The 14,745-nt window shown below is 44.5% G+C and overlaps 1 protein-coding gene across 1 annotated transcript; it reads right to left on the bottom strand.

Moving 5' to 3' along the window:
* On the bottom strand, positions 1-1,784 carry LOC134342591 (melanocortin receptor 5-like). Its single transcript, XM_063040914.1, has one exon. The coding sequence runs from the start codon at positions 1,782-1,784 to the stop codon at positions 825-827; it is 960 nt and encodes a 319-aa protein (XP_062896984.1). The 3' UTR covers positions 1-824.
* Positions 1,785-14,745: the final 12,961 nt, after the last annotated feature.

The raw sequence follows: 14,745 nt of genomic DNA, 5'->3' as shown, positions 1-14,745 counted from the left end.
TTATCCTTCTCCTCTTGCCTCATTCTTTCCTCTCTATTAAAGATGAGTGGAGCAAAGTTTAGGGAAGATGTCAACGGTAGGTTTTTACACAGAGTGGTAGATGCCTGGAATGCACTGCCAGGGATGGTGGTAGAGGCTGATACATTGGTAACTTCAAGACTCTTAGACACATGGATGTAAGAAAAGTGGAGTGGTATGGGTCGTGTAGGAAGGATGGGACAGATTGACCATGGAGTAGGTTTATAGAGGTTGGGGTAACATCGTGGGCTATGCTGCAGTGTTTTGTGTTCTGTGCTTTATTTACACCTTCTCAAGGAAGATCAGCAGTAATTAAGAAGCTTCAAACTCTCTGTTACAGAAAAATCATTTGCATTGTTCACTCTCTCAGGGTCTCAACCACTTTATTAGCAATCCACCCCTTCCTCTCCTCTGCTTATTTTCTAATGTTTCCTAGTTTTGGGTGTTGCCAGACCTTCCAGATGTTGCCAGACCTGTGCTAAGCATTTTCCATCCTTACTTCAGGTTTCCAGCACCAGGAGAGTTTTTTTTCTCTCTCTCACTTTTCCCTGGGCATTTGAAATTCAATACAGATAAATGCAAGGTGGTGGGGTTTCTTGGCAGGAGAAATTAACCAGAGGAGGGACTCAAAGCTCCTCAGAATACAGCTGTACTGTTAAAAGATACAAACTAAACACTAGAGCATATTCCCAGAGGGACAAGTGGACAAGAAGAGAAGTTGTGCTAAAAACTGTATCAGATCATGACTTCCACTATATTTAGTTATTGGAACCTTTAAAAGCCAACAACCTTCACTCACTGTAGTCTCACTTGACAGTAAGTCCACAAACTGCCCTTAAACTATGGCAGCAAATGATCTCCTTTAACGTCTTCCGCATTTCTTGACTGCGGAAGGCGTAGATGAGTGGGTCAATGATCGAGTTACACATGATGAGGATCAGATACAAGTTGAAGTGTGATATGAAGCACGTGCAGTAAAGGTTCCTGGGGCAGGAGACCATGAGGATGAGGTGCAGGAAGAATGGTGCCCAGCAGACAATGAAGATGCCAAGCAGGATTGTCAAGGTGATGGCACCTTTCATGCTTGCCTGCTGATGGATGGAGTTGGAGCCTGACATAGCAGCAATCCGCTTGGCGTGAGAGCGGGCCAGCAGAAACATGTGGCTATAGAGGAATGCCATGAGGAGCAGCATAACGAAGAACATAGTGACAAGACAGATGATGACAGTTGGGCTTTCGGAGTAGATGATGAAAATGATGCCACACCCGGTGCATAACGCCCAGATCCCTGCAATAATAAAGGCCGCTCTCTTCATGCTCATGATGTGGTGGTAGCGCAATGCGTAAAATATGGTGATGTATCTATCAACAGCAATGGCCAAGAGACTGCACATGGATGCCACCACTGAGGTGCAGATCATGGAGTCAAACACGTTGTCTACGTGTTTGACAAAGCTGTCCTTGACAACCAAACGCCTGTTGTGGAGTAAAGTTATCACAATAGTCTCCCATGCATTGGACACACTCACCAACATGTCCGCCACTGCCAAGCTGCAGACAAAGAAGTACATAGGTGAATGCAGGTTCCTGTTCTTAATAATTGCAGCAATAACCAGAATATTTTCTAGCAGACTAATGATACCCAGAATTAAGAACACCTCAACTGCTACACTGACTTGTTCACATAAAGCAGTAGAGCTCCTCGTCCTGTTCACCATTGCCTCGGCCAGAGTTACCCTCGTCAGGGAAAGCTTGGTTAAATTCATCCTTAACTCCTGGACTTCAAGGGTGTAGTCATCCTCTTCTGCTTTCACTGTGAGGTGCTTGTAGAGAAAGACGTGTGGTCTACTTTAGAAAAGAAACATGTTTAATTGAATGACCGATGAGCTATTGGTCTGGCTTAAAGTTCCAGGGGCTGCACCATTTTCCTATTTTTTTGCAGGACGTGGAATGACTGTTAAGGCTGGTACTTATTGTCTGTCCCTTCACTGGTTCCTGAACTGCTAATGAGTCCAGAGACAAATATATCGAAATATATGCACCTGGCAAGATTGAATCATGGTATTGTACAGTTTTTGAAACAGGCCTTTCTGCCCTCTGTGTCTATGTTGACCATCAAGCCCCTCTATAGTAATCTCCCACTTGCCTGCATTAATTCCATACCCCTCATTCCACTACCTGTCCAGACACCTCTTAAGTAACTGTTCCTGCCTCTACCACCTTTTTCCTGACAGGACCCTCACTGTCCCTCACTAAACATTAACCTTCACTCTAGCAAGAGCAGGCAGGCCCTGAACTCATCCTGTCTCACTTTTAAAAGATTCGCATGAAAGTGAACCGAATAGAATTTCCCAACATACCAATGGCTTCATGCTTGCCAGTAATGATAAATAGAAACATAGAAAACCTACAGCACAATACAGTTCTTCGGCCCACAATGCTGTGCTGGACACGTACTTACTTTAGAAATTACCTAGGGCTACCCGTAGCCCTCTACTTTTCTAAGTTCCATATACCTATCCAGGTGTCTCTTAAAAGACCCTATCGTATCTGCCTCCACCACTGTTGCCGGCAGCCCATTCCACTCTCTGGGTAAAAAACCTACCCCTGACATCTCCTCTGTACCTACTTCCAAGCACCTTAAAACTGTGCCCTCTCGTGTTAGCCATTTCAGCCCTGGGGAAAAGCCTCTGACCATCTACACGATTAATGCCTCTCATTATCTTATACACCTCTATCAGGTCACCTCTCATCCTCCGTTGCTCCAAGGAGAAAAGGCCAAGTTCACTCAACCTATTCTCATAAGGCATGCTCCCCAATCCAGGCAACATCCTTGTAAATTTCCTCTGCACCCTTTCTATAGTTTCCACATCCTTCCTGTAGTGAGGTGACCAATTGTGGTCTGACTAGACTCCTATATAGCTGTAACATTACCTCTTGGCTCTTGAACTCAATCCCACAGTTGATGAAGGCCAATACACCGTATGCAATTCTTTAATCATGAAGAAAGGTGCCAGTCCGAAACATCAACTGTTCATTCCCCTCCATAGATGCTGACTAACTTGCTGATTTCCTTCAGCATTTTGTGTGTGTTGCTCAAGATTTCTCACACCTGCAGTTTATGCAATTCTTTAACACCTATTTCTAAACTGGATGTCCTAAAGCACTTCACAGAGTATTAAGTTATAGAACATAGAACAGTACAGAATGGAAGAGGCCCTCTGGCCCACAATGTTGTGCCAAGTTAATTAACCTAATGACACCCAATCCATTCTGCCTGTACGTTGTCCATCTCCCTGCATTCTCTGCGTGTTCACGTGGCAAAGAGCCTCTTAAACATCTATTATATTTGCCTCCTCCACCCACTTCAGGCACTCCCCCGGTTTAGATAGGTGGCCTATTTCCATGCTGTGTGGCTCTGTGAATTTGACCCTGAGTGGGTAACGCCAAGGAAAGCGTTGAAAAGCATCAGTCTAGATCCGTCAAACCAGCGCCTCAGTTTGGTATCTGCAACCACTGTAATAGGACTTGGACATGGACTTGCACTGTGTAAAACTAATTCCTGGGCCATTCTACCACCCTCCCCCACCCCCATTCTGGATGGACCTATGAAACCATACTCTTCCTCAGAGGCCAAGAGGGGACTATGTAGAAGTATATATGGTTACGAGAGGTACAGTATATGTAAAGTAGATCATCAATATTTTTCCACAGGGTTGAAATGTCAAATAATAGAGGGCTTCGCTTTAAGCTGAGATGAGGGAAGTTTAAAGGAGTGCTGTGTGGCAAGTTTTATTGCACAGAGAGTGGGAGGTGCCTGGAAGCCCTGCCAGGGGTGGTGATGGAAGTAGTTACATCAGCAGTGTTTAAAAGGACTGCAATAGGCACATGATCAGGCAGCAGAATTGAGAGATAGCGTTCATAGCAATTGGATTAGAACATAAAACCAAGGACCAAAGAAGGCTTTATAAGCCATTGGTCAAACTGAATTGGAATACTGTGAGCAATTATAAGGAAGGTTGAGCTTGCCCTGGAGAGGATCCAGAGAACGTTCACAAGAAAGATCCCAGGACTGAAAAGATTAAAGTTTGAGGAGCATTTGATGAAACTGGGCCTGGAATTCAGAAGGATGAGGGTGGATCTCATTGAAAGCTACTGGATACTGAAAGGCCTAGATAAAGTGGAGATGGAGAGGATGCTTCCTTTAGTAGGGGAGTCCTGGATCTGAGCGCACAGCCTCAGAATAAAGGGACATCACTTTAGAACTGAGATAAGGAGGAATTTCTTCAGTCAGAGGGCGGTGAATCTCTGAAAGTCATTGCCGCACAGGGCTGTGGAGGCCAAGTTATTGGTGCAGTTAGGGTAAGGTTTCACACACAAAATGCTGGAGGAACTCAGCAGGTGAGACAGCAACTATAAGTGAATAAACAGGCAATGTCTTGGACCGAGACTCTTGCTCAGGAGTGGAAATGAAGGGGGAAGACACCAGAATAAAAAGGAGGGAAGAAGGGAAGTATTGGCTAGAAGGTGCTAGGTAAAGCCAGGTGGGTGGGAAAGGTAAAGAGCTGGAGAGGAAGGAATGTGATAGGAGAGGAGAGTGGGTCATGGGAGAAAGGGAGGAAGGAGGGGCACCATGGGGAGGTGACAGGCAGATGAGAAGGAAGAGGCTAGTGTGGGGAATAGAATAAAGAGGGAAGCGGGGAAGGAAAAAAAATACCAGATGGAGAAATTGATGTTCATGCCATCAGGTTGGAGGCTGCCTAGATGGAGTATGAACTGTTACTCCTCCAACCTGAGAGTGGCCTCTTCATGGAAAAGGGGAGGCCATGGACTGACATGTTGGAACGGGAATGGGGATAGGAATTAAAATGGTTGGCCACCAGGAAATACTGCTTCTGTCAGATGGAGCGAAGGAGCTCTACAAAGTGGTCCTCCAACTTACGTCGGGTCTCATCAATGTAGAGGAGGCCATCAGGAGCACAATAGATGACCCCAACGGATTCGCAGGTGAAGCGTTGCCTCACCTAAATCGGTGAGGTAACTGACATAAATTGGGGAACTGCTATATTAAGCATCTCCACTCCATCCCCCCAATAGTGGAATTTCCCAGTCGTCAACCATTTTAATTCCAATCCCCATTCCCATTCTGACATGTCAGTCCATGGCCTCCTTGTTTGTCATAAGGCCCTTCTCAGGGCGAGGAGCAATATTCTGTCTAGGTAGCCTTCAATCTGATGGCATGAACATCGATTTTTCTTACCTGTAATTTTTTTACCTCCCCCTTCCCTCTTCTTCTATTCCCCACTCTAGCCTCTTACCTCTTTTCCTCACCTGCCTATCACCTCCCCCTGGTGCTCCTCCTCCTTCCCTTTCTCTTTTGGTCAACTCGCCTCTCCTATCAGATTCCTTCTTCTCTAGCCCTTTAATATTCCCACCCATCTGACTTCACCTATCACCTTCCAGCTAATTGTCCTTCCCCTCCCCTCACCAGTGTGTTCCCCCTTCCCTTCCAATCCTGAAGAAGGGTCTTGACCCGAAATGATGACCGTTTATTCATCTCTATAGATGCTGCCTGACCTACTGAGTTTCTGGAGCTTCTTCAGCATTTTGTAAGTGTTGTTCCGGATTTCCAACATCTGTAGAATGTCTTGCATTTATAAGGGAGAGATGGATAGGTCCTTGATTGTAAAGGGGTGAAGGGAAAAGGCGGGAGAGTGAAGTTGACAAAATAATTAAGCATGATTAAACGGCAGAGCAGACTTGATGGGCTGAATGGCCTAATTCTGTTCCTATATCCTATCCTATTGATAAAGACCATGGGCAAGGAGGTGGGATTAGTTTTGATTGACAGCATGACATCATGAGCCAAAGGGCCTGTTCCTCTACTGTACTGCTCTATGTAAGTAGGCTCCAGACTTTATGAAGAGTTAATGTGTGTGCTGGTACCTGCCTGTTTAAGGTGGAGAAAGGAGGTGTATTCAAGATAAGTCTTTCACGTCCTCTTCGTCAGTTGCAACCCCCGGGTTACGATGGACCTGGAAAGGAAAGGAAAGGAAAGGATTGAGAGTTAGAACTCAATGATGAGTGTGAGAAGAGGTGGAGGAAATGATGCTACATTGCCCAAGCGATAGACAAAGTTACGTAAGTTCCAAGCATGAATTTATAATGCTCTGTCACAAAGGAGTGTTTAAAAAGATGTTTTGAGGAGAAGACAATGTCAGAGCAGTAAAACACCACACATCACGTCATCCAGTTTCACTGGGTAAACTGACCCTACACAGAGTCACTAATTCTGCACAGCTCTTCTGGAGACTCTGGAAGACCGAAGAGAATGCAAGAAAGGGAGAAGAAAATCATCAAATTAAAAATACAGTGATTTTATTCATTAATTATAACTGTTCAGTTCAATAGCTAATCAATGACAATCTGAGCAAGTCTGTTCAATAGTTAATTGATGAAGTGAAGGAAGATCCCATGAACATGTTAGATGACCAATAAGGGGCGGAGCCGGCCATGAAATGAAACCTCCTGAAGTATTTCCAACTAATACTGTACAGCTCAGGCTGCCCCATTCCAGGAAGGATGGGGCAGCTTTGGACTGAGTGAGGAGGATGTGCACCAGGATGAAAAATAGAAACATAGGTGCAGGAGTAGGCCATTCGGCCCTTCGAGCCTGCACCGGCATTCAGTACAATCATGGCTGATCATCCAACTCAGAACCCTGTACCCGCCTTCTCTCCATACCCCCTGATCCCTTTAGCCACAAGGGCCATATCTAACTCCCTCTTAAATATAGCCAATGAACTGGCCTCAACAGTTTGCTGTGGCAGAGAATTCCACAGATTCACCACTCTCTGTGTGAAGTTTTTCCTCATCTCTGTCCTAAAAGGCTTCCCCTTTATCCTCAAACTGTGACCCCTCGTTCTGGACTTCCCCAACATTGGGAACAATCTTCCTGCATCTAGCCTGTCCAAACCCTTTAGAATTTTATACGTTTCAATAAGATCCCCCCTCAATCTTCTAAATTCCAACAAGTATAAGCCTAGTCGATCCAGTCTTTCATCATATGAAAGTCCTGCCATCCCAGGAATTAATCTGGTGAACCTTCTTTGTACTCCCTCTAGGCAAGAATGTCTTTCCTCAGATTAGGGGACCAAAACTGCACACAATACTCTAGGTGTGGTCTCACCAAGGCCTTGTACAACTGCAGTAGTACCTCCCTGCTCCTGTACTCGAATCCTCTTGCTATGAAGCCAGCATACCATTCGCCTTTTTCACCAGCTGCTGTACCTGCATGCCCACTTTCAATGACTGGTGTATAATGACACCCAGGTCTCATTTCACCTCCCCTTTTCCTAATCAGCCACCATTCAGATAATAATCTGTTTTCCTGTTCTTGCCACCAAAGTGGATAACCTCACATTTATCCACATTAAATTGCATCTGCCATGAATTTGCCCACTCACCTAACCTATCCAAGTCACCCTGCATCCTCTTAGCATCCTCCTCACAGCTAACACTGCCACCCAGCTTCGTGTCATCCGCAAACTTGGAGATGCTGCATTTAATTCCCTCATCCAAGTCATTAATATATATTGTAAACAACTGGGGTCCCAGCACTGAGCCTTGCGGTACCCCACTAGTCACTGCCTGCCATTCTGAAAAGGTCCCATTTATTCCCACTCTTTGCTTCCTGTCTGCCAACCAATTCTCTATCCACATCAATACCATACCCCCAATACCATGTGCTTTAAGTTGGCACACTAATCTCCTGTGTGGGACCTTGTCAAAAGCCTGTTGAAAATCCAAATATACCACATCCACTGGTTCTCCCCTATCCACTCTACTAGTTACATCCTCAAAAAATTCTATGACATTCGTCAGACATGATTTTCCTTTCACAAATCCATGCAAACTTTGTCCGATGATTTCACCGCTTTCCAAATGTGCTGTTATCACATCCTTGATAACTGACTCTAGCATTTTCCCCACCACTGATGTCAGGCTTACCAGTCTATAATTCCCCGGTTTCTCTCTCCCTCCTTTTTTAAAAAGCAGGGTTACATTAGTCACCCTCCAATCCTCAGGAACTAATCCAGAACCTAAAGAGTTTTGAAAAATTATCACTAATGCATCCACTATTTCTTGGGCTAATTCCTTAAGCACTCTGGGATGCAGATCATCTGGCCCTGGGATTTATCTGCCTTCAATCCCTTCAATTTACCTAACACCACTTCCCTTCTAACATGTATTTCACTCAGTTCCTCCATCTCACTAGACCCTCAGTCCCCTACTATTTCTGGAAGATTATTTATGTCCTCCTTAGTGAAGACAGAACCAAAGTAGTTATTCAATTGGTCTGCCATGTCCTTGTTCCCCATGATCAATTCACCTGTTTCTGACTGTAAGGGACCTACATTCGTCTTAACCAATCTTTTTCTTTTCACATATCTATAAAAGCTTTTACAGTCAGTTTTTATGTTGCCTGCCAGCTTTCTCTCAATCTTTTTCTCCTTTTCCTAATTAAGCCCTTTGTCCTCCTCTGCTGGACTCTGAATTTCTCCCAGTCCTCAGGTGTGCCACTTTTTCTGGCTAATTTGTATGTTTCTTCTTTGAAATTGATACTATCTCTAATTTCCCTTGTCAGCCACAGGTGCACTACCTTCCCTGGTTAATTCTTTTACCAAACTGGGATGAACAATTGTTGTAGTTCATCCATGCAATCTTTAAATGCTTGCCATTGCATATCCACCATCAACCCTTTAAGTATCATTTGCCAGTCTATCTTAGCTAATTCACATCTCATACCTTCAAAGTTACCCTTCTTTAAGTTCAGAACCTTTGTTTCTGAATTAACTACATCACTCTCCATCTTAATGAAGAATTCCATCATATTATGGTCACTCTTACCCAAGGGGCCTCTCACAACAAGATTGCTAACTAACCCTTCCTCATTGCTCAATACCCAGTCCAGAATGGCCTGCTCTCTAGTTGGTTCCTCGACATGTTGGTTCAAAAAACCATCCCACATACATTCCAAGAAATCCTCTTCCTCAGCACCCTTACCAATTTGGTTCACCCAATCTATATGTAGATTGAAGTCACCCATTATAACTGTTGCCTGGATTTTAGCCACTAGGACACATTGGACACGCTTGGACTGTTTTCTTTGCAGTACCAAAAGCCAAGAGGAGATCGGATAGAATTTCATAAAATTATGAGAGGCATTGATAGAAGAGATGCTCAGAATCTCATTCACAGGGTAGAAACACCAAACACTAAAGGTCATAGCATTAAGGTGAGAGTGGAAAAGTTTGAGGAAGATGTGCTGGGCAAGATGTTTAACCAACAAGAGTGGAAGTTGCCTGGAATGCATTGTCATGGCGTTACCAGGTTCGGACATGGCCCAATTGCGGAGTGAGAGACACCGAAGCAGGTCGATTGTTCGCAGACTTTAATACCAACAGTGTTAAAGGGAAAATAAAACAATAAATGCTAGGCCAAACAGGGCCATCAACTAAAACTCTCAAAAGGAAAACGAAGCCTACACTGGGGCTGAAAAGAACGTCTAAACATTAAACGAATACTGTTGGTTTTCAGAGTCAGTTGATTTGAAAGTCCAATCTCTCAGGGAAGGCCGAATGCAAAACAGCAGCGAAGCATTGCTATGCTCTGTCCGAGTCTCGACAAGCACTACAATGACAAGAATGGAGTTAAATACTATCACAATTAAATAATAATTAGCTGACACGTCCAAATTCACAAGCGCAATTGCCATAACTATTGTGCCGCCGAATCGGTGGTTGTGACACGGGGAGGTGATTAGTAGCATTTAGATGGACATTGAATAGGCAAGGAACGAAGGGGTATGGGTTATGTGCAGGTAGGAGGGATCAGTTTCATTTGGTATCATGGTCGACGCAGCCAACAGGAGCTGAAGAGACAGTTCCTATGCTATACTGTCTCTATCAATGTTCTATTACTGTCTCCTCAGAGCAGGATGAGATTTTTTTTATATCTACTGTATGTAGGAGAGGTGGGCATACAAGAATGCGGGAACTGAGTTGCCTTTTTGATCCAATGATAGAGGAGCTTCCAGCACCTTCTCTAACAGGATTTCCAAAGGTAAGTCGGAACAACTAGAGAGGAGGGAGGGAGGGAGGACTGGAGGGCAGATTTCCAGCAACACGCTGGCCTTTCCATCTACCCAATTGGATTTCAGACTTTTGCAAACCTCTCAAAACTGATCCGGCCTTTAAGGTACTTCTGCGCTTGTCCCAGCTGCTGTCCCTTCCTTCTCCCTGCTCAGTTCCTTCCTCACGTATAATCAGAGGGAGGTCTGATTCTGAAAACCACCCAGCGCCAGGTTTCTCTGGGTGTCGTTTCACAAGCCCATTCAAAAATCCCATCATGTATTTCCCACAGGACAGGGCACCATGGCCGGGATGAAAATCACCCTGATCTTTTCAACAATTGATCAGTAAATCCGTCAGTTAATGTAACTAGCCAGTTGAATCGAATTCAGCAAATTAGGCTTTCTGGCACTTGGGAATCTATCTATCTATCTATCTATCTATCTATCTCTCTCTCTCTCTCTCTCCTCCCCTTCAATCTATCATCTTTCCCCTTTCACTTTATTGTTTACCTGTACTGCACTTTCTCTGTAACCGAATTGACTTTATTTCTTACATCCTTCACATGCAAGAATAAAAATCTTTACGTTACGTCTCCATCTGAATGTGCAATGTGCAAATTATAGTAAATAGTATGCACGGTAAGACATACAACAGAATAGTCAATATAACATAGAAATACAATTGTGTCCCTGTAAATTAATCAGTCTGATGGCCTCGTGGAGGAAGCTGTCCCGGAGCCTGTTGGTCCTGGCCTTTATGCTGCGGTACCGTTTCCCGGGTGGTAGCAGCTGGAACAGTTTATAGTTGGGGTGACTCGGGTCCCCAATGATCTTTCAGGCCCATTTTACACACCTGTCGCTGTAAATGTCCTGCATAGTGGCAAGTTCACATCCACAGATGCGCTGGGCTGTCCGCACCACTCTCTGCAGAGTCCTGCGATTGAGGGAAGTACAGTTCCCGTACCCGGCAGTGATGCAGCCAGTCAGGATGCTCCCAATTGTGCCCGAGTAGTAAGTCCCTAGGATTTGGGGACACTTTATTCTACATTCTGTTATTGATTTTCCCTTGTCCTACCTCCTTGTACTGATGTGATGAAATGATTTGTACGGATGACGTGAAAACGAGCTTCTCATTGAATCTCCATACGTGAGACAATAATAATTTACTAATTTACCACGTGACTTTGCAGTTCAGAGGATGGTTTCACTCTGTCCATTTTACCTGTTTTCATATAGTCACAGTATTTATTATCATCTACTAATAAGGAATTAGCTTAAACACACTATAGCTTCAGAGTTAACTGATTGGTTCCTGGGCAAGCGCCCAGAGCAGAGACGTTTAACCATCAAGCTGATTATCTGAGTTCAACACACGAAATAAACCCTGTCTAACCAGCTAGCATCAAATTATGACTATGTAACTCACGGGATTGTCGTTAAGACCCCTCCTGATAATGGGGGGGGGGTGGAATCTGCAGTCCCTACCCCATCTGATTTGGATACAACTCACAAATGAAATCGCCCTTCGCTGTGATGGGGGTGTATTTAGGTATACTGTAGGTGATAAATACCAGCTTTCCTAACAATCTAGTGAAATAGTTTAAAAATAAAATTCAAAGATCCAGTAGAGAAGAATCAAACGCTTTAGCGCAGACATCAGCATTTCAATTGTAAATGGTAACATGTTGGTTTAATGATTGCTTAAGATATTAAAAAGGTAAGATAAGCGCACAAGACATCTGAAAGTTACTTACTGAAAGACTTGCTAGCCCACTGCCATCTTCTCGCCGGGCATCACCTACCTTTTCCATGTGCCATGTGTTACAGCTCGCAATGAGACCGACTGCAACTGGAAGACAAATTCCTCTGCTCTGCTGACACGGCTCTCGTGAGGTCCGGAGGCAGTCCGCGCTTCCACCAGCCCTGGAAACAGCAGCAACTTCAACTGAGTTGGTGGTGCCTCCCCCTCCGTCTGAATGCACGCCAGGCTGGGCACAGCCAGTTACCTGGTCGATCACAGGCACTTACTCAGGAACGATTCAGCCCGCGCGTATCTGAAGGCAGCGGGATGGAAAGTTTAAAGGACACTCATGAGGCAAGTTTTTACAGAGTGGGGGTGCCTGGGAAGTGCGGAAACATACGACAGCAGTTCGAAAGAGGCTTTTAGAAAGACGTGAACAGGCAGGGAATGGAGGGATGCAGACCATAGGCTGATGGGTTAATTCGGATAGGCACCACGGCTGGCATAGTCATCGAGGGTTAAAAGAGCCTGTTCTATTCTATGCTTCAAGTTCTGACTGGATCTTGTTCAGCTAAAGTTATAAAATTTTGTGAGGAGAGATAGAGGGGACAGCTAGTGTCCTTTTCCTACAGTCAAAATATCTAATATTAGGGGATGCAAACACGAGGAAATCTGCAGATGCTGGAAATTCAAGCAACACACACAAAATGCTGGTGGAACACAGCAGGCCAGGCAGCATCTATAGGAAGAGGTACAGTCAACATTTCGGGCTGAGACCCTTCGTCAGGACTAACTGAAAGAAGCCTGGGTAGCCTCCAACCTGATGGCATGAACATTGATTTCTCTAACTTCCGTTAATGCCCCTCCTCCCCTTCTTACCCCATCCCTTATTTATTTATTATTTATTCCCCCACCCCTTTCTTTCTCTCTTTTTTCTCCCTCTGTCCCTCTCACTATATCTTCCTCTGGTGCTCCCCTCCCCCTTTCTTTCTCCCTAGGCCTCTCATCCCATGACCCTCTCCCTTCTCCAGTCTTGTATCCCTTTTGCCAATCAACTGTCCAGCTCTTAGCTCCATCCCTCCCCCTCCTGTCTTCTCCTATCATTTCTGATCTCCCCCTCCCACTTTCAAATCTCTTACTACCTCTTTTTTCAATTAGTCCTGACGAAGAGTCTCAGCCCAAAAACATCCACTGTACCTCTTCCTATGTGTGTGGCACGTGGCCAAGTGGTTAGGGCATTGGGCTCACGATCTGAAGGTCATGGGTTCAAGTCTCGGCCAAGGCAGCGTGTTGTGTCTTTGAGCAAGGCACTTAACCACACAATTCTCCAGTCCACCCAGCTGAGAATGGGTACCGGCAAATGCTGGGGGTTAACCTCGCGATAGACTGGCGTCCTATCCGGGGGGGCGGGGGGAGTCTCGTACTCTCAGTTGCTTCACGCCACGGAAACCGACATAAGCACCAGGCCACCTGATGGGCCACAAGGCTCGGGACAGACTTTGACTTTTGATCTCTTCCTATAGATGCTGCCTGGCCTGCTGCATTTTGTGTGTGTTGCTAATATTAGGGGATATGCATTTAAGGTGTGGGTGGGGGGGTCACCTTATGCGTTTTTTTACATAGAGAGTGGTGGATGCCTGGAAAGCACTACCAGGGGTGGTGGTGGAAGCAGGTATGATAGGGGCTCTTAGATAGGCACATGGATTTGCAGAGAATGGAGGATTGTGGGCCATGAGCAGGCAGAAGAGATTAGGTGTCATTTGCTTAATTTGAGTGGCATGACATTGCGAGCCAAAGGGCCTATCCCTGTACTGTATGCTCCAGTGTTCCACATTCTGCTGCTCCTCTCTTCCATGAAGTTGCCGGGATTAAGTAACAAAAAGTCAGTAATGATTCTTAGTATGAATTTTTACCCAAGTTCACTCTAAGTGTTAACAGAGGAGGAAATGTTACTTCTTATGCCCCACATCTGCTAAAGCAGTGGTTCCAAAACCTTCTTGGGTTACCTCCTCCTTCCACATCCTCACTTCCAAACCGCATCCCCAGCTCTCCAGCTCCCTTTCCAGCCAACACCCAAAAACTATAAAAAATTTTGGTTTGTGATGCACAGTGAAAGAATATAGGAACTGCAAATTCAAAGCAGTGACAAGTAATTGCAAAGTTATTCAAATCTGTTAAACCTGCAAATAATATAATTTCTTTATTTAAATAGAGTAAAAATAATTTTCTTCAACAATTTTAGGGCATATATTAGTAGTCCAACAATTCACTACTTCATTGCTTTCTCACCATTCAATGAGATGGATGAGCTTGGTGCAGTGATATCAGCTTCTCAATATCAAGCTGAATTTCAGAAGGAGACTCAGTCCCCTATGTTCTGTAATTTGCGGTCTGTTTCATTGCTTTGAAAGAAAGGCTCAGAAATTGGAAAAGATCGTGACAGCCAATGTTGCACTTAAATAGTTAACTTGGACAGAAATTGTGCGTGCAAGCTTGATTTCAAAGTTTAAGGTAAGTTTGGATAGGTACGTGGATAGTAGGGGTATGGAGGGTAGGGAGTAGGCAGTTTAAATGGCCTGTTTCTGTGCCGTACTGTACTCTTGACTGTTACTCTAAATGTAGAGTCAACTGATTTGACTTTGATAAGATTCACATCATTTCCTTGCAATTGAAGATTGATTTCATTACTTTGAGAATAATTCTAACAAATAAAGAATGCCATGCCTAATATTCTTGACTGGGTTACTGAATGAAGCATTCAAGTCTTCAAAAAATGTTATCACAGTTTCAAAAGAACCATTAAATCATCTCTGGTAGTTTCCTTTCGAGAGCTATTGTGTATGCACTAGCA

This window comes from Mobula hypostoma, chromosome 1 (assembly GCF_963921235.1).
Source record: "Mobula hypostoma chromosome 1, sMobHyp1.1, whole genome shotgun sequence".
In the NCBI taxonomy this organism is placed as follows: domain Eukaryota; kingdom Metazoa; phylum Chordata; class Chondrichthyes; order Myliobatiformes; family Myliobatidae; genus Mobula; species Mobula hypostoma.
Note: the sequence above shows the minus strand (reverse complement) of the source record. Positions and strands in the feature narration are given on the sequence as shown.